General features: G+C 37.1%; 2 protein-coding genes across 7 annotated transcripts in view; one reads left to right on the top strand and one right to left on the bottom strand.

Moving 5' to 3' along the window:
* The window catches only part of LOC307128128 (yjeF N-terminal domain-containing 3-like), a 24,000-nt gene extending 15,300 nt beyond the window's left edge, over positions 1-8,700 (top strand). The window contains exons 2-6 of the mRNA XM_079819736.1: positions 2,047-2,155; positions 2,269-2,379; positions 5,409-5,522; positions 6,971-7,121; positions 7,501-8,700. Coding sequence (XP_079675862.1) covers positions 2,047-2,155; positions 2,269-2,379; positions 5,409-5,522; positions 6,971-7,121; positions 7,501-7,697 — 682 coding nt within the window. The 3' untranslated portion in view covers positions 7,698-8,700. The remainder of the gene's footprint in view (positions 1-2,046; positions 2,156-2,268; positions 2,380-5,408; positions 5,523-6,970; positions 7,122-7,500) is intronic.
* The window catches only part of cirbpa (cold inducible RNA binding protein a), a 14,470-nt gene continuing 2,139 nt past the window's right edge, over positions 8,292-20,622 (bottom strand). Inside the window, exons 4-8 of one of the 6 annotated variants that reach the window (XR_013816741.1) lie at positions 19,712-19,862; positions 19,488-19,635; positions 16,890-16,945; positions 10,885-10,961; positions 8,292-10,807 (exon numbers count right to left, since the gene is read on the bottom strand). Coding sequence is in view for 3 of the 6 variants with exons in the window: in XM_079819737.1 (XP_079675863.1) it covers positions 16,530-16,543; positions 16,890-16,945; positions 19,488-19,635; positions 19,712-19,862 (369 nt within the window). In the remaining 3 variants the exon portion in view is untranslated. Of the gene's footprint in view, positions 10,808-10,884; positions 10,962-15,905; positions 16,544-16,889; positions 16,946-19,487; positions 19,636-19,711; positions 19,863-20,622 lie in introns of those variants that run through there. The other 5 variants (XR_013816742.1, XR_013816743.1, XM_079819737.1 and 2 more) reach the window with 5 other exon arrangements.

Raw genomic sequence — 20,622 nt, 5'->3', positions numbered from 1 at the left:
CAGTGGTTCAGTGGTTCAGTGTTTCAGTGTTTCAGTGGTTCAGTGTTTCGGTGTTTCAGTGTTTCAGTGGTTCAGTGTTTCAGTGGTTCAGTGTTTCAGTGTTTCAGTGGTTCAGTGTTACAGTGGTTCAGTGTTTCAGTGGTTCAGTGTTTCAGTGGTTCAGTGGTTCAGTGGTTCAGTGTTTCAGTGTTTCAGTGTTTCAGTGTTTCAGTGTTACAGTGTTACAGTGTTACAGTGTTTCAGTGTTTCAGTGTTTCAGTGTTTCAGTGGTTCAGTGTTACAGTGGTTCAGTGTTTCAGTGGTTCAGTGTTTCAGTGGTTCAGTGTTTCAGTGGTTCAGTGTTTCAGTGGTTCAGTGTTTCAGTGGTTCAGTGTTTCAGTGGTTCAGTGTTACAGTGGTTCAGTGTTACAGTGGTTCAGTGTTTCAGTGGTTCAGTGTTTCAGTGTTACAGTGGTTCAGTGTTTCAGTGGTTCAGTGTTACAGTGGTTCAGTGTTTCAGTGGTTCAGTGTTACAGTGGTTTCAGTTTTTCAGTGGTTTCAGTGTTTCAGTGTTACAGTGGTTTCAGTGTTACAGTGGTTTCAGTGTTACAGTGGTTTCAGTGTTACAGTGGTTTCAGTGTTACAGTGGTTTCAGTGTTTCAGTGGTTTCAGTGTTACAGTGGTTTCAGTGTTTCAGTGTTACAGTGGTTCAGTGTTACAGTGGTTCAGTGTTTCAGTGGTTCAGTGTTTCAGTGTTTCAGTGGTTCAGTGTTACAGTGGTTCAGTGTTTCAGTGGTTCAGTGTTTCAGTGGTTCACTGTTTCAGTGTTAAAGTGTTTCAGTGGTTTCAGTGTTTCAGTGGTTTCAGTGTTTTAGTGTTTCAGTGGTTTCAGTGGCTTCAGTGTTATAGTGTGTCAGTGATTTCAGTGTTACAGTGTTTCAGTGTTACAGTGTTACAGTGGTTTCAGTGGTTCAGTGTTATAGTGTTACAGTGGTTTCAGTGGTTCAGTGTTATAGTGTTACATTGTTTCAGTGTTTCAGTTGTTTCAGTGTTATAGTGTTTCAGTGGTTTCAGTGTTACAGTGGTTTCAGTGTTATAGTGTTTCAGTGGTTTCAGTGTTACAGTGTTACATTGTTTCAGTGTTTCAGTGTTATAGTGTTATAGTGGTTTCAGTGGTTCAGTGTTACAGTGGTTTCAGTGTTATAGTGTTTCAGTGGTTTCAGTGTTACAGTGTTACATTTATTTCAGTGTTTCAGTGTTATAGTGTTATAGTGGTTTCAGTGGTTTCAGTGTTATAGTGTTACAGTGGTTTCAGTGGTTCAGTGTTACAGTGGTTTCAGTGTTATAGTGTTACAGTGGTTTCAGTGTTATAGTGTTACAGTGGTTTCAGTGGTTCAGTGTTACAGTGGTTTCAGTGTTTCAGTGGTTCAGTGGTTCAGTTATTCAGTTATTCAGTGATTCAGTGTTATAGTGGTTCAGTGATTCAGTTATTCTGTGATTCAGTGTTATAGTGGTTCAGTGATTCAGTTAATCAGTGTTATAGTGGTTCAATGATTCAGTTATTCAGTGTTTCAGTGTTACAGTGGTTTCAGTGGTTCAGTGATTCAGTGATACAGTGGTTCAATGATTCAGTTATTCAGTAGTTCAGTGGTTAATTGCACAGGGTCTGTTTTATCAGGTGTGATTATTTGAAAAGTGGTACAAATGTTTAACTGCAGCCAGATCAGATAAATGTTCTCGCTTTGGCTGAATCTCAAGATGCTGAAGTGAATGTGATGATTTGATCTGATGTTTCGGCTCCTGTGTGGAAGGATCTGTTGTCAGGTCGATTCCCTGCATGAGTTCAGGAACTGAGGAGCCGAACATCCCAGGGATTCGCTATCGATCCCGGCCACAGAAGGGCAGCGGATGAGGCGTCCCACAGGCGGCCTGAAGCAAAAACATCCGAATGACGATGATCAAACCACATTGTCATACGTTCATAACCATCTCTTACAGATTTAACAGTCGTGTTTAAAACTAGTTTATTTTTAGAGTTCATCTCAAGTTATTTATCATGTTTTGCAGTAAAGAGGAGGCAGTTGCCATGGAGATGGAGTTGCTAAGGGATTATCATTTCGGACGGCAACAGCTGACGGAGATGCTCGGACACGCGTGTGCGACCGCCATCGTAAAGGTCTTTAATGATTCCATTTGCCATTTAGTTTCTGAAAACTGTAGCTCTCACTGATCTCTTTCCAGCACAAATATCCATAATTCGATATTCAATGTTTCTTTGTAATCCTCCAGGCCTTCCCGCTGTCATCCCTGGGGAAACGTCAGCCCACGGTTCTGGTGATCTGTGGCCCGGATCAGAACGGCTGTGTGGGGCTGGCGTGTGCCCGACATCTCCATGTGTTTGTGAGTGAACACGCGTGACACACTCGAGCTGTTATCCGTGATCATTCTGACCCATAGAGCTGCCCTAACCCCTAACTCTAACCCCTAACCCCTAACCCCTAACCCCTAACTCTAACCCCTAACCCCTAACTCTAACCCTAACCCTAACCCCTAACCCCTAACTCTAACCCCTAACCCCTAACCCCTAACTACAACCCCTAACCCTAACCCCTAACTCTAACCCCTAACTCTAACCCCTAACCCCTAACCCCTAACTCTAACCCCTAACCCCTAACTCTAACCCTAACCCTAACCCTAACCCCTAACCCCTAACTACAACCCCTAACCCCTAACTCTAACCCCTAACCCCTAACTCTAACCCCTAACTCTAACCCCTAACTCTAACCCCTAACTCTAACCCCTAACCCCTAACTCTAACCCCTAACCCCTAACTCTAACCCTAACCCTAACCCCTAACTCTAACCCCTAACTCTAACCCCTAACCCCTAACCCCTAACTCTAACCCCTAACTCTAACCCCTAACTCTAACCCCTAACCCCTAACCCCTAACTCTAACCCCTAACCCCTAACCCCTAACTCTAACCCCTAACTCTAACCCCTAACTCTAACCCCTAACTCTAACCCCTAACCCCTAACTCTAACCCCTAACCCCTAACTCTAACCCTAACCCTAACCCCTAACTCTAACCCCTAACTCTAACCCTAACCCTAACCCCTAACTCTAACCCCTAACTCTAACCCCTAACCCCTAACTCTAACCCCTAACCCCTAACTCTAACCCTAACCCTAACCCCTAACTCTAACCCCTAACACTAACCCTAACCCCTAACCCTAACCCTAACCCCTAACACTAACCCTAACCCCTAACCCCTAACCCCTAACCCCTAACCTGCTTCTGGAATTGTGGAAGTCCTATAATCGATTCCTCACTGTTACCTTTTTATTTTTTATTCTGTGGTGAAAACAAGCTTCCATGGATTAATGATTAGCTCTATTAAAATAGGTTAATCAAACATGAACTCTTTCCACGCCAGCGCTTTGAACATTGAAAACTTTCAAGGCCCTCAGAATATTCTGCACAGGTGGACAGTAACTAAGCACATTTACTTGAGTGCTTTACTTAAGTGCACTTTTTGAGTATCTGTACTTTCCTTGAGTAGTATTTTTTCTGGAAACGTATGACTTTTACTTCACTACATTTGAAAGACAAATATTGTACTTTTTCCTCCACTACATTTCTATCAAGGCCCTCGAAGTAGAAAGTCGTAGCCGGTTTGAAAGTCAGTGGATGATTTGCTTTCTTCTTTAAAACGCGATTCGTTTTTTTTTTTCTTTCACTATTGCAAGTATTTTTTGAACACGAATCAATTGATGGCAAAATAGAAGGCATCAGTTCCCAGACGCAGTGGTCATACTTAAAAGTTAAAATTCAGAAGAGCAGACGTGGATGAGTGTGAAAGTGCACAGAAAGCTGCCTCTCAGACGCCAGAACACAAGCACTGAAGTTTAGTCTATTGAATATGCTCACATCTTATTATAGTCAATTAAAACTAGACTAAAACTAAAAAACAGATGCCTAAAATGTTATAGTCAAAAGACTGACTAAAACTAAATCACAATTTGCTGTCAAAATGAACACTGGTATGAAATATGGTCGGTCAAATGAGTTTTATAGATTTACCCGCCAAGTTGCGATAGCCTTGAGGATAGAGCGCTAACACACATAGCTAACGTTCCACAATGATGTTAGTTAGCATGCTAAAGCGTAGTTGGGCTAATAATGTTAACTGAAGTCCTTTCAGAAATATGTTTTTTACATAATCCTGTCAAATAAACACAATGTAGAAACCTTTCTTTTCTAGTATGATTTTGACTTTGATAAAAGCTTTGTAACTTTTAAGCAAGTATTTAAATGAGTTGAAGATATGCTAGCATGACTAGCTTAAACCCCCATGATGGAGCAGTGCATTCATACAACAATGCAACAATAATAAAATAATGCGTTTACTTTTACTATTGATACTTAAAGGGTTAGTTCACCCAAAAAATGTAAATTGTGTCATTAATTCCTCACCCTCATGTGGTTGGACACCCGTCAGTCCTCCGTTCATCTTCAGACACAAATGAAGATATTTTAGTGTAAAGCTGATGCTGAGAAAGGCTTCAGATAGGCCTCCATTGGCTCAACTTTACACTCACAAGACCCATAAAAGGCACTTAAAACGTTGTTACAAAGTCCATCTCACCACAGTGACTCTACAATCATTTTACGAAGCGACGACAATAGTTTTTGTGCGCAAAAAAAATCAAAATAACACCTTTATCCAACTTGTTCTTGTCTTCCGTGTGTGTCTCCATGACGCATGCGTGAGAATATGAGCAGATCCGGCGTTCGGGAATCCATGAAATGCTCACTTTAGCCCCATTTGAGCTCTACAGCGAGACCTAAAGCACGATCAGTGTAGAATTCAACAGCTGAGATACGCACGTCTTCCTCTGCTCGTAAACAAATCTCTTCTGGGTCATGTGTCCGAACGCCGGATCTGCTCATATTCTCACGCATGCGAGGCAAAAACAACGTTTTTAGTGCCTTTTATGGGTCTTGTGAGTGTAAATGTACTGAATGCCAATGGAGGCCAATCTGAAGCCTTTCTCAGCATCAGCTTTACACTAAAATATCTTCATTTGTGTCTGAAGATGAACGGAGGTCTGACGGGTGTCCAACCACATGAGGCTCAGTCATTAATGACACAATTTACATTTTTGGGTAAACTAACCCTTTAAGTACTTTTAAAAGCAAGTACTTCTGTACTTTTACTTAAGTAAACATCTATCTTTACAACTTTCACATGTGATGGAGTAATATTTGACCAGTAGTACTTTTACTTTTACTCAAGTAATGGAGTTGTGTACTTTGTCCACCTCTGATATTCTGGTGGGGAAAGAGTTAAAGAGCAGCCCTAGTGACTGGACGGATCTCTCTGTGTGTGTGTGTGTGTGTGTGTGTGTGTGCGCGTGTGTGTGTGTCAGGAATACATTCCCACCGTGTTCAGCCCCAGGCGCTCCGCGGACTGCCTTCATCAGGACCTGACGGTGCAGTGTGAGCGGATGGACCTGCCCTTCCTGTCATACCTGCCCAACGAGGTACATGTATTTTACTAACACTCATTTGTTAACATTAGGGTTAAACTAACCATTGATTAACCTGGTGTTACTTACAAATATAATGGTTCATTATTTATTCACGTTAGTTCCGAGTTCATTAACTTCTGACTTGAGAATATATGGTCATAAACAGTGTAGCCGCAGTTACTTTGAAAAAGTAATCTGATTACTCCTTTAAAAGTAACTTAGTTACTTTACAGATTACTTGATTTTAAAAGTAACTAAGTTAGATTACAAGTTACTTTATTAGCCGACAACAGCCCTGCCGCCTCAACATAGAAATGTCAACCGTTTTTGCCAACACTCACTTCACTGGAAGTGCATTTTTAACAGTTACGTCAAATTTATCTCCTGACATTTTTAAGTTGAAATTAAAAATTACTTCCTGAAAAAAAACATGTTTTAATTAGGGCTGTCAAAAGATTAATCGCGATTAATCGCATCCAAAATAAAAGTTTGTGTTTACATAATATATGTGTGTGTACTCTGTTAATTATTATTTATATATAAATACACACACAAGCATGTATATATTTAAGAAAAAAATATTATTTTTATATATAAACATTTATATTTATATATATATTATAGATTATATAAATGTATATACAGTATATACATGCAAATATTTCTTAAATATATACATGAATGTGTGTCTGTATTTATATATAAATAATAATTAACAGAGTACACACACATATATTATGTAAACACAAACTTTTATTTTGGATGCGATTAATCGCGATTAATCTTTTGACAGCCCTAGTTTAAATAAAAAAATATTTTCTTTCCTGATTTCACTTAACATAAATACTCCCCCTGACGCAAGAAGAAAGCAAAAATGTATATTTTTACTAAGGAAAATGACTAAAATAGTAACTCACAGTGACGTGGATGAATTACTTTAATCTGATTACTCCTTTAAAAAGTAACTTAGTTACTTTTCAAATCAAGTACTCTGTAAAGTAACTAAGTTAGATTACAAGTTACTTTATTAGCCGACAACAGCCCTGCCGCCTCAACATAGAAATGACAACCGTTTTTGCCAACACTCACTTCACTGGAAGTGCATTTTTAACAGTTACGTCAAAAATGTATCTCCTGACATTTTAAGTTGAAATTAAAAAATACTTCCTGAAAAAAAAAAAACTTAATAAAGACAGTCTTTCTTGACTTCACTTAACATAAATACTCTCCCTGACGCAAGAAGAAAGCAAAAATATATATTTTTACTAAGGAAAATTACTAAAATCGTAACTCACAGTGACGTGGATGAATTACTGTAATCTGATTACTGGTTTGGAAATAGTAACGCGTTAGATTACTCGCTACTGGAAAACAGTCGTCAGATTAGAGGCATCACTGGTCATAAATCAGACTCTGGAGACTGGAACTGAAAGCACATTGTGCTGGTTTTCTTCCTGAAGGTGCAGCTCCTGAATGAGGCGTATAATCTGGTTGTGGATGCGGTTCTGGGTCCAGAAACTGATCTGGGGTCTGTGGGCGAGCCATTGACCGGCGTCCTGCAGACTCTACGAGACCTCAAAGTGCCCATCGCCAGCCTGGACATCCCATCAGGTACTAAACCAGTTCATTTATCAACTGTATTCACATGTTCCACATTACAGTTTCCCACAATAACCCTCTCTCAGAACCTTAAAGTGTTCTGTCAGATCCTTCACACACTGCACGATTTATCTGGATAGTTGTTTTATATGACAAGCCGGAATGAAAACATGCCAAAATGGAATAGAAGTAACGAGGCTATTATTAAAATGTAAGGAGTAGAAGTAAAAAGTAGGCTGAAAAATAATTACTCCAGTAAAGTATAGATACTCAAAATTTCTACTTAAGTAAGGTAACGAAGTATTTGTACTTCATTACTTGACACCTCTGCCCTAGAGTCCTACATTGAAGCGTGTGTGTGTGTGTGTGTGTGTGTGTTGTGTAACTGCAGGCTGGGATGCGGATGAATCCAGTTCTGAGGGAATCAATCCTGCGCTTCTGGTGTCCCTGATGACGCCCAAGCGATGCGCCCGCAGCTTCCCCGGATCTCACTTCCTGGCCGGACGCTTCCTGCCCTACGACATCCAGAAGAAGTACGAGCTGAACCTGCCCACGTTTTCCGGGACGGATTGTGTGGTTGAGCTGTGATCTCCGTTTGAGCGCCACAAACACGATTCAACAAGACTCATGCGGACGTTTGACTTGATTAAAATACAAATGTTTGGCCAATGGTCTTCCAGTGTTACACTTACTAAATAAAACCATGGTGTGGATAAATGCCTTTTAAACATTTACTCTTTTAAGTGCTTCATTCAAATCATTACACCTTTAAAGCTGCACTATGTAAGTTTTCCATCAAGGCGTAGTTTGATGACGCCACACAGACTCTTGGGACATGTGGTCCCGGTTCCTCGGGTTAAAGAGCATCTCACGATTTAGTTGGAAACAATTGGGCTATTGTAAGTAGTGTTGTTTTGGTGGCCTGATTTTTAGTCTAGTCTTTGTCGAGCTGTCATTTTAATTATATTCGTTTTAGTCACGTTCAAACTCTTTTTAGTCTAGTTTTAGTGAATGGAAATTGTATTTTAGTCTCTTTTTTAGTAATGCAATTCTCTTTAATCAGTGTATAGTATAAGCACTCAGTAGAATAAAGCCAAACCCATTTCACACAAGGTGATCTTATATTATTGTTACCTTATAGACTCAAGAATACATCCATTCCGGACAAAGAAGACACTCTGATTTGAATTAACAACATATTTATTTTACCAACCAAACATGTTAGAAGTTCACACACACACACATTTAAATAAAATAAATAAAAACATTGAGATTAAGGTTTGTGGTGTTTTTTCCTGTGAGTTTGTGGCCACACCCGTTTTATTTTCCACTTCAATGTAATGAAAGTTTTTCCAAATGTCGTAATAAGAATAAATGCATATTTGATTTAATAATAGGAAAATAATATATCCTAATTATTATTTAAATCTGGACCCACATTATAGTTAAACTGGTTTTCTGTCTTGTATTTTATCTCAAATTATAGTTTGTCATTTTATTCCACATGGAAATGAGCGAAAATACAGCCTCTTATTCGCTTATCAAGGCTGCGGTTATTAACAGATATAATAACGGCACATTTCAAATGTTTACGTGCTTTTCCGTTCTCTTTTTTTTGAGCGGTGATGAAATATATCACTCTTGTAAACACTCGCCAGCATTTCAGTAATAAAAGTGTAGATCTTTAAAACGCATCCAAATGACAGCGAAGCGCAAACGTACGGTATTTTGCAAAAGGGATATAAACAGTTTCCCGTTTCCCAGGGCCAGTCCCGGTTTTTAATGTTCTGTCCCCGACTGGAGTTGCTACTTCATGAAGAGCGTACCGAGTCGAGAGACGAGCGCCATTATCGTCAAATATCAAAAGAAACCTCGTTATCGCTTTCAAGGTAGTAACATACTAACTATTCGTTTTTAATTTAAAGTAATATTGTTTGTATGTGCTTTAGCCTCAACAGGTGTAGGATTGTTTTGTCCCCAAAACAACGCAGTGATTACCACACATCTGAACTATAACTTAAATATATATATAAAAAAACTATTACACTTGCAACCAATACATGTGCAGAACACACACACAATTTCTGCTTAAAATAAGCCTAAAATGCAAAATAACAAGACAAATTAAGGATAGTAACAATTATTTTCAAGCATAAACGTAACAAAACTTTTGAAGTAAAAAAAGTATTTTAAATAGTATAAACTTAAATACAATTATAAAATGTTACAATATTTGTTGAAATGTTTTCTTTTTGTAATGTGTTTTTGTTGTCATGTAACAGTATTGTTTTGAGCTGCTTATTATTTACAATGGTTAGCTTACAATTAACTGTTTTCATTGTTGTTTTTTTAAATTGTATTAAATCCAGACCAAAAATCCTAATAATCAAACTAAATCATAATAATTATTAATGGGACTCCACGTCACATGACCAGCATTTACGCTGCGTCTCGTCTTCGTCGCGCGATAAAGGTTCGCTGCCGAAGATATTTAGTCATACTTTTCATTGACGAAAGCAACACTAATAGTAAGTACTCTGAACAAAATATATAACACTGACTGATTTCGTCTCAATCGGACTAGCGGTTTCGAAGATATCAGCTAACGTTTTATAAGCGCTAAATAACAACGCTGCACAAACCATACGCCGAAACCTGGCAAGTCTGGTATCGCTGGACTCGGCAAGGATTCAGGAGACGAAAAAAGTTACTCCCATGAAAATAAGTCTCACCCAAAGTTATAAGCGTTTGAAAAAACAAAATACATCCACTAGATGGCGCTGTTTCAAAACTTCTCAAGCTCCTTCAGAGCATCGACCTGATGACCCATACGAGTTTTGTAACAATCCATTAATGAGTTCATAAAATACAGCATTTTAGCTCTGAATTCAAAATGGCCGATACGGTAAAATTGGATAATCTAACGAGACCACTTTTATAATTTTTGGACAAACGGTTCAATTTTTCGTATCTCCGGACCAGTAGATGGCGCTGCATGTCGCCTCAGGTCATGCTTGTGATGTCATGTACCAAGTTTGGTTTGAATGCGATAAAGCGTTGCGGAGATACAGCCTTAAGTGTGTTTTCACAAACGCTACGTAAAATTTGTTCTCGCGTTTATCAAAAACTATTTGTTGAATCAACCTGAATTCCATAACTTTTTGTAATCATGGTCTGAAGATGATCTGGTTCAATTTTTGTGAAAATCAGAGCTACGGCCTAGGAGGAGTTAGAAAAAGTAGGTTTTTCGGTCGTCTTAGTGTGCAACCGAATCGGCTTTAGCCAAGGAATATGTCTCTATCCCTTAGGGTTCAAAAGTTATTAGCATAGAGTAAAAGTTTGGACAGGTGGTGGCGCTAGAGGAATTGTTTTACAGACTCCAAAATTGGTGTGGTTAATGATGGGCCAGTCCTCTATCTATGTGCCAAATTTCATAACTTTCAGTTCTATGGGCTGCCATAGACTGCAATGGCGGAAAAATAATAAGAAGAAATCTAACGGTTTCAAGAGGGGCTTAGCCCCTAATTACAAATAGTTGGAAACATTTGTGATATTTTAAGTACAAAATATATAACTCTGGCCTAGTGGGTTTTGGATATTTGACTGAAAAAACGTTACATAGTGCAACTTTTACTTCATTTTAATGAGCTCAAACCACAGGAAAAGTGCACATCTCCATCTTCGGTCCCTCATCGGCTCTGAAACCAGAGGAAAACCAGATCAGTGCGAGAATCTCCAGATAATCCGACGGCACATCAGCGGAAGGCGAACTAACCTCCCCCATCAGGTCCAGGGGAACCAGCGGTCCGCAACACGTCCTCAAACACCAGCCGCTTCTGATCCCACACTAACCTGGATAAAGCCAGAGGAAGAGCGTGAACCACCCACAGCAAAGACTCGCACAGAAACACTGAGCTAATCCGCTGGAAGCTAAGCATTGGCTATGAGAGATCAGTATCTGACGTGGCGGGAGATTTGAGCTAACCACATTAAACATCTGAAGCGTCTCTGAGAGCAAGAAATAAAACTGAGGTAAAGAGGAGAGCAAAGGAAGGTTACCTCCGCACACGGGCTATAGCTCCGCACATGAGCTAGCAGAGCGGCTAGCAGAGCGGCCCGCGCGTTCAGGAGCGGCTTCGCTGGGGCAACGCTTCATGATCCGGGTTTGAGGACTCGCTCCACTCTTTACAGAAGCAGAGCGCTTGGGTTTAATCAAGCATTGGGTCAAACACACTCAAGAACTCACACTTCTGGACCCGCTAGAGTCCGTTCACCCTTAAACTCAGAGCTCAGTTTAGGCTAGTTAGAGGAAAGCTTTAGTAAACCTGGTCTACTCTTGGGTTAGGGTTGAACCTCTGTAACGGGTTTAGTTGTAATGAATGAAACCTTTAACCCTCTGCTGCTCTTCCTTTAGGGTCGTCTTCTCGGACACCTAAACATTAAACTTCCTCCAGCCCACGAAAACCAATGCAGTTTATTTTTCTTCAATTTTGAGATGATTTGATGGTATTTTTTTTATATTTATGCAATAAATATGGTCTATTTTTGCCATTGAAAATTATACCAAATTTTTTTTTTTTTAATTATTGCAGTATTTCAGGTTAAAATAGAGACTAGGCCTTCAAAATAGTTTTATTGAAGGCAGATTAGCCCCTCTTTTGGAATTATTTAAGAAATCATGCAACCATGTGTGTAACCACTAGAGGTCTCTATGGAGAGGCTTTGGTCTCTTTTGAACACATTTAATATTTTTTTTAATGGATTTGAATATACATAAAGACTATTTATTATAAAGTTTTTGATATTTTTTTGTTTGTTGGAAATAGTGATTAAAAGTGTTAGTTTATGCATTATGATTATAATAATAATTATGTATACAGTGTGTGAGTGGATGTGTCAATGTCACATTAAAAAATATATATATATTTAAAAACTTTGGGTCAGAAATGACCAAAGTGTGCTCTTCGTTTAGAGGTTGCATTGGTCATCTTCCCCGTCATGAGTGACTGGACACCTAAAAATGAAACTTCCTCCACCCCAGTAAAACCAATGCAATTTATATTTCTTCAATAATATTTTTTTCAATTTTCTTTTGTATTTTGAGATGATTTGATGGTACTTATTAATATTTATGCAATAATTATGGTCTATTTCTGCCATTGAAAATAACAATAATAAAAAATGTCTATATACATAGGAAATGAATGGGAAATTGGCAAAAATATGAAAATAGAGTTTTTTTGTGCGTACAATCTACAAATCAGCCAGAATACAGAAAAAAAGACTGAACAGTGAAGATCTTTAAAACATCAAGAGTGCAAAACAGACAAAAAAACTCACACACACACAAAAAGCTTTTGGAATGGCACGCGTTAATTTGTGTGTGCGTGTGTTTTTGTGTGTATAAGTGTGTTTTTTTGTCTGTTTTGTACTCTTGATGTTTTAGAGATCTTCACTGTTGGGCTGATTTGTAGATTGTATGCACAATAAAACTCTGTATTTTCATATTTTTGTAAATTTTCCATTCATTTCCTATGGGGGTCATTTTTGACCCGAAGGTTCTGAGTGTGACTATTTTTTTACGACCACTTAGACTTTTCAAATCCTGTCCCCAATTTTTGTGTGTGTTCATATACCAAGTACCAATAAAATCACCAAGTTTCGGACCATTGTGAATAAGCTACGATTTTTTTTATTTTTTATTATAAAACGCGAGATCCACTCTAGTGGTAAAAATGTGCTATTGCGTGATGATAATAATGCTCAGTGTGTCCAAATAATTGCTTTCATGAGGCCTAGGCTTGACTCTAAAATGAAATACAGCTTTAATAAAAAATAATATATTTATATATATACATTTTTTTATTATATTCAATGGGAAAAAATGGGTCAATATGCAATAAATATTAATTATAAATCATAAAATTATTTCAAAACACCCAAAAAGAAAAGAAAAAACATTATTGAACAAAAATATATTTCATTGATTTTACTGAAATCTTCTTAATCCCGAAGGTCCTGCGTGAGACCCATAAATGAAGAACCCCAGAGGGTTAAAGGTGTCCAGATGAAGTCCTGAGCAATACTAATCATACATTTATGATATATTTACGGCAGGACATTCGTCACGGAACATGATCTTAGTAATGATTTTTAGCATAAAAGAAAAATGTATAATTCTGACCCATACAATGTATTATATAAACTACATTAATAATGAAAATTAGTGTGGTCAACTTTAAAAATTCTCTGCATTTAAATCAGCGACAATTAATACTTGTTCTTAATGCAAACACAAATAAAGAGTAATAATGAGATTATAACAAACCATAACGGGCGATTATTCCCGTCAAATGGTGATTTATTAATCACAATTTACATTGAACATTATGAAAAGCTTTATGCTTTATTGAGCTGAAAAATCTACAGCATTAAAGGTGCAGTGTGTAGTATTTATGAGGATCTATGGACAGAAATGCAATATAATATACATAAGTATGTTTTCAGAAAGCCGTTATTACCTTAGAATGAGCCGTTTCTATCTACACACACCACTAATCGCCATTTTGTGCCGCCATGTTTCTACGGTAGCCCTAAAGGGACAAACTTCTCTCCAGAGCTCTAGCTACTCTCTGCTGTCTCACGACCACATGTGTGTCCTGTGTGAGCCACCGTAGCTTCTCCATGTGCTCTGAAAGAGAGCGGACACAATTCACAACTTCACCACTAGATGCCGCTGAAACTTACACACTGCACCTTTAAGCCTCAAATGTCACATATACATTAGTTTGGTTTCTTCAAATGATAAAACAGTAATAATATGCATGGCATTGTGTTCCTAAAACTAAAGATAACTCTGGTTATGGCTACGGCTCGGCCCTGAAATAGTCCCAAGATAAACACTTATTAAAAGTGTACCATAATGATCCAGAGTAAGACTAAAACACGGTTTGGAAAATGTCGTACATTCTCATATAGTTTTTGTAAATATTGAAGTTATGGACAGCAGCTTTAAGCACGGGGGACTCTTATTTTGTAATTGTGCCTTTGTGGCGTCCATAACTAATCCCGATTTCAGCTTGGATTGTGCAGACCTAAAGTGCACTAAATTAAAAGTTTGACTAGAATCATAAGCATAATTAGAATCATAACACTCGGGGTTTCTGCACATTTATGATCTTTTAAAGAATGTGAGGAATCACTTCAGAGTTTGAGACGCACATCTCAACTTATTTGAACAAAAGCAGCTTTAAGTTTGAGATGTGACATCTTGTGAAAGCGATTTGATGTTTAAACTTTAATGTCATAATGGAATCTATGGCCATATTAATAGTTGTGTATGTATTGTTTTAATGTGTTAATTGTAGTCAGGTTTATTCCTCCAGCTCTTCACACAGATGATGACATGATCAGTTTTAGATGAGAAGCTACAGGAAGTTTGATTAAGTTCTGTTGTAAAAATGTTGAAAGCATATAAAAAAATAAAAAAAAAGCACGATTTTAGTCCCTTACATATACTTTTGGTCAAAGTTTAGACTTCTAAAATCCAATTCCAACTTTTTATCTCATTACGACTTTGTCCATTTAGATTAAGTCATAATTTTGACTTAAAATTTTGGATTTATAATTGTTTAAGTTCTATTTCAACTGCTCATCTCATGACTTAACGTCATACTTTTATCTAACAATGAGGACTTTTAAAATCATATTTTCACCTTTTATCGCACCATGACATTTCAAATCAAAGTCAACATTTTCTCTTATGACTTAGCACGTCATATTTGACTTTATCTAATAATGAGGACTTATATTTTCACCTTTTAGCTCACCATTATGACACTTAAAATCATATTTTCAAAATTTGATCTGATAATGAAGACTTTTAAAATCATATTTTCACCTTTTAGCTCACCATTATGACAGTTAAAATCATATTTTCAAAATTTGTTCTGATAATGAAGACTTTTAAAATCATATTTTCACCTTTTAGCTCACCATTATGACAGTTAAAATCATATTTTCAAAATTTGATCTGATAATGAAGACTTTTAAAATCATATTTTCACCTTTTAGCTCACCATTTTGACAGTTAAAATCATATTTTCACCTTTTAGCTCACCATTATGACAGTTAAAATCATATTTTCACCTTTTAGCTCACCATTATGACAGTTAAAATCATATTTTCACCTTTTAGCTCACCATTTTGACAGTTAAAATCATATTTTCACCTTTTAGCTCACCATTTTGACAGTTAAAATCATATTTTCACCTTTTAGCTCACCATTATGACAGTTAAAATCATATTTTCAAAATTTGATCTAATAATGAGGACTTTTAAAATCATATTTTCACCTTTTAGCTCACCATAATGACTTGTAAAATCATTTTTGACTGAGGACATTTAAAATCATATTTTTTAACACTTATGACTTTATGATCATTGAAATGAACAGTAATAAAGTTGAATAAATAAAATCAAAAAGCATGTCTAATTAATTGAAACCAACTTAAAATAAACCCCTTTAGGGCGCTATCAAAGAGTTCTCAAACTCAGTCTTTTACTCTCATTACGTTTATGAATTGATTTATGGACAGAAATCCTAAGATCTGATATTGAATAAAGCCTGATCAATTAAAGCCACTACATTAACACAATTAAAGTGATTTTAAATGCACTAGAATTAAAAAAGTGGAAGTTAATCAGTGTTTAGTTTGGTCTATTTAGTGTAACCCGCACATGACCTCCAGCGGGTCTCGTAGAGTCTTTGGAAAGGCAACAACAGAATTCAAAGCGTTTGAACAAATCGTTTCGTTTAATAGGCTCCATGAAGCCACAATTGAAGAGCAAAAAAATAAAAGAATAAAAACAAAATAGTGAGTCAAATTCTGATACAAAGAAAAACAAGAGCACAAGGATTTTTTTCCCAGTTCTGGAGTGTACTGTTAACAATTTCTGGTTCTCTTTTTCAAGTAAATATTTCGATATCTATATATTTTTAGGTCAAGAGTCCATGATTAAAATGCAGGCGTAGAGCAGAGACGCACCGGGGCCGGACGCTCCAGCTGCGCAACGGGCACCAGTCGGAAAAACAAGGAATTCACTTTTTTTGGAAACTGGACAAATCATGGCCTGGCTTTAGAGCCGCCGCCGCCTTAATGACAACGGCACTAGATCTACTGGAACAGAGACAGATTAAACAACTCCCCATGAAGCACAGGGACCCACAGCGATCACATGACAGGAAGTTGGTCACGTGTAACGTCGTGAACACACTCGCTCGTTCACGGCTGATGAACAGAAACGGCCTTTTCTCAAAGTACAAGAACAGAACAGAAACAGGGAGAACAGCTACAAAACAAATCCAAGAATAGATCCATGAGTCTTTAGAAACGCTCGGCCAGTGTTGGGTCTTGGGTTTTACTCGGTTACAGCTGAGGAGGAAGTATCACACATCAAGAAGAATCTCAACAGGTTTAAGACACAATCACTAACAACAACCCGAAGACATGAAAACAGGGTCGAGCCATCGGCAGTGTGTGTGTGTGTGTGTGTGTGTGTTCCGTCAATGGAGATTGTCCGGTTAATATTACTGTCCATCCCAATTGAAAAGGTGCCATTTTAAAGCACACCGTGTAAGTTAGTAGTATGTGGTAAAGAGGAGTTGACTAATCCGCCCCACAGTTGTAGAAACTCAAGAAAAGCCTGTTTTACCAGTCTAGGGCGGCACAGCCCACATGCGTGTATGGGGATTGTAGAGCCCAGGGAGCTAATACGTACCATAGCTATCATAGCTATCTCTGTAAGAGCCGCCTCGATCGCCGTAACTAGAACTCCTGCACACAGAGACAAGCACAACGCTTCATTAAGGCCCAACATACAAACATTTTAAAATCTAAAAATGTTTAATAGATAGTCAAATGTTTCATTGTTTCAATCTAACGTTAAAAACATTTCCCCGTCACGGTCAAAATTGTTGCATTGTGTTTTGACGTCAAAAAGGTTCCACTGTTTTGGTCTAAAGATGATTAGTCGAATGTCAAAAGTTTCATTTTTACAATCAAACGTTAAACATTTCACGGTCAAATGTTGAATTGTTACAGTCTAAAATTTTATAATTGTTACGTTTTGACAAATGTTTCACCGCTATGGTCTAAAGATAATTAGTCGAACGTTTCATTGTTCCAATCTAACGTTAAAAACATTTCACCGTCACGGTCAAAATTGTTGCATTGTGTTTTGACGTCAAAAAGGTTCCACTGTTTTGGTCTAAAGATGATTAGTCGAACGTTTCATTTTTACAATCAAACGTTAAAAACATTTCACCGTTGCAGTCAAAATTGTTTCAATTTGTTTTGACGTCAAAAAGGTTTAATTGTTACAGCCTAATGGAAAAAATGTTATGGTCTAAAGAGGATTAATTGATAGTCAAACGTTTCATTTTTACAATCTAATGTTAAAAACCATTTCACGATCAAGGTCTAAATTTTTATAATTGTTACGTTTTGACATCAAAAAAGGTTTAATTGTTACGGCCTAACCAAAAATTAACTGTTTGGGTCTAAAAAAGTTTAATGGATAATCGAACGAATGTGCTATTGTTACGGTCTAATGTCCAAAATTGTTGAATTATAGTCTAAAAATGTTTAATGTTACGTTCTGCCATCGAAAAGGTCACACCGTTATGGTCTAAAGAGGATTAATCGATAGTAGAGCGTCAAACGTTTCATTTTTACAATCTAACGTTTAAAATTTCACAGTCAAATGTTTCACAATTTCCAAAATTGTTGAATTATGGTCTAAAAAGGTTTAACGGTTACGTTTTGACAAAAATGTTTCACCATTATGGTCTAAAGATGATTAATTGACAGTCGAATGTTCCATTGTTACAGTCGGTCCAAAAGTGTTACTGTTACAATCTAAAATGTTGAATTGTTACAGTCTAATGTCCAAAACTGTTGAATTATGGTCTAAAAAGGTTTCATTATGTTTTGACGTCAAAAAGGTTTAATTGTTATGGTCCAAAGTCAAATTCTCAATTGTTACGGTCCAATGTCCAAAATTGTTGAATTATGGTCTAAAAATGTTTAACGGTTACGTTTTGACATCAAAAATGTTTCACTGTTATGGTCTAAAGATGATTAATCGATAGTCGAGCATCAAATGTTTCATTGTTACAATCCAACTTTAAATGCCTCACGGTAAAAAAAATTAATTGATGAAGTCAATCAAATGTTTAATTCTTATCGTCTAATGTCCAAAACTGTTGAATTATGGTCTAAAAAAGTTGAATTGTTACAGTCGAACGAAAAAAACCCTCACTGTTCCGATCTAAAATGTTGAATTGATACAGTCTAACATGTTTAATTCTTACTGTGGAATGTCCAAAACTGTTGAATTATGGTCTAATGTTTCATTATGTTTTGACGTTAAAAAAAGGTTTAATTGTTACGGTCAAGAGTTCAAAAATGTTGAGTTATGGGCAAAATGTTTAAGATAGTCGAACGTTGAATGTTTCATTGTTACAATCTAACATTAAAAACATTTCACCGTTGCAGTCAAAAGTTCAAAAATGTTGAATTGTTACGGTCTAAAATATTAATTGATCAAGTCAAACATCTAATGTTTAATTCTTACGGTCTAATGTCCAAAATTGTTAAATTTTGACGTCAAAAAGGTTTAACTGTTCCAGTCTAACATCAAGTGTTTAATTGTTACAGCCGATCCAAAAGAGTTTTACTGTTACGATCTAAAAATGTTTGATAGACAGTCTAATGTTTCAAAAGAGTTTCACTAATACAATCTAACGTTAAAAACATTTCACCGTCACACTCAAAAAAGTTAAATTATGATTTTGACGTCAAAAAGGTTGAACTGTTAAGGCCTAGCAGGGAAGAGAGAAGAAAAAAAACCTTATGGTCTTAAAGTGTTTAATCGAATGTTTCATTGTTACGCTTGGACCGAAAGGGTTTCACTGTTACAGTCTAAAATTTAATTTGCTACGTTTTGACGTCAAAAAGGTTTGTTCCAGTCGAACGTTAAAAACATTTCATGTTCTAAAGTAGAATTGTTACAGTTTAACATTGAAATATTTTTTGACGTTAGACTGTAACGATTAAACACGGTTACAATTTAAACATTAAATGTCTAACATTGTTAAACCGTTTAAATGTTACGGTCTAAAATGTTTAATTGATACAGCCTGACATCACATGTTTAATTTTGACTGTATAACGTTCAAAAATGTTTGAATCGTCACGGTTGATCAAAAACCTTTAATTGTTACGGTTTAAACGTTAAACTTAGAATTGTTGCGATCCAACACGAAGCGTTTGAAACGCCGCTGGATCTGTACCACACACACCTGTCTACACACACCTGTCTCTGTTGTAGCCTCCGCCCCCCCCGGAGGAGTAACCGCCTCCTCCACCTCCACTTTTGTATCCGCCGCTGTAGCTTCGGTCTCCTCCATAACTACGGTCGCTGCTGCCGTAACCGCGGTCTCCGCCGCCATAGCCACCTCCGCCTTCAGAGAGCGAGACATTAAAACAATGCAACTTTAAAACATGGCACAGCACTGGTAAGCTCTGAGAGATCGGCACCTCTCGAACCTCCTCTTCCTCGGCCTCCTCTGAAGAAACCCCCACCTCCTCTTCCCCCTCCGCCTCCTCTGTAGGATCCTCCACCGGACCGGCCTCCTCCACCTCCGCCCTTCCCAGCCTCATCCACGCGGATCGTCCTGCCATCCACAGACTGCTCCGGAACACACACAGCGGATTAGTGGACAAATCACTGATTGGTGCACAGCATCATGGGTAATGTAGTTTCACACATTGACTGCCAGTGTTAAAAAGGTGCATCTTTTTAACCCTTTACCTGTAACCCCCCTTTTTTGAGCATTTTGTGAAAATGCACTAGCCAAACTTAAATGGTTGTAATTCATGAACCCTTTGGACTAAAGACTTATGGTTGGTCTCTTTTAAAAGACGACACTTGGCAGATTATTGCTGAAGTGGAAAATTTATAGAATTAAATTATATAAAAGTTATTGAAATTTAAGTTGTTATAAAAATATAATGCATATTTATTATTTTATTAAAAAATATATAAATTAATATAGGTTTCAGCCTAAAAAAGACAAAGTCAAAGCCAAAATTTGTTTTCTGTAAGACTTTTAGCTGCATAACCTCCAAAAATCCACTAGGGGTTAGACACCATATTGGTGATTCCTAAAGATTGATCTGGCAGATATTCTCCATATATATGATTTTCTGAATATTTTTGGCTAAGTACTAGAATCAATGTTTATGTTATGAACTTTTAGCATGAAAATCAAAGTTTGAATGATTAAAAGTGTGGTTGACTTTGTTACAAAGGTGAAAACGATTTTTTGATGCACATTGTCATGTATTAATCCATTACTCTTCCAAAATATACATTTTCTGCAAAATAATCAACAAATATGTATTCTTGAGTCTTAGACCTTTCCAATGATATAGTTTGTCATGACTAG

The sequence above is a fragment of the Gobio gobio genome (assembly GCF_949357685.1).
Source record: "Gobio gobio genome assembly, chromosome: 6".
Lineage (NCBI taxonomy): Eukaryota > Metazoa > Chordata > Actinopteri > Cypriniformes > Gobionidae > Gobio > Gobio gobio.
This window is presented reverse-complemented; position numbering and strand designations above follow the sequence as displayed.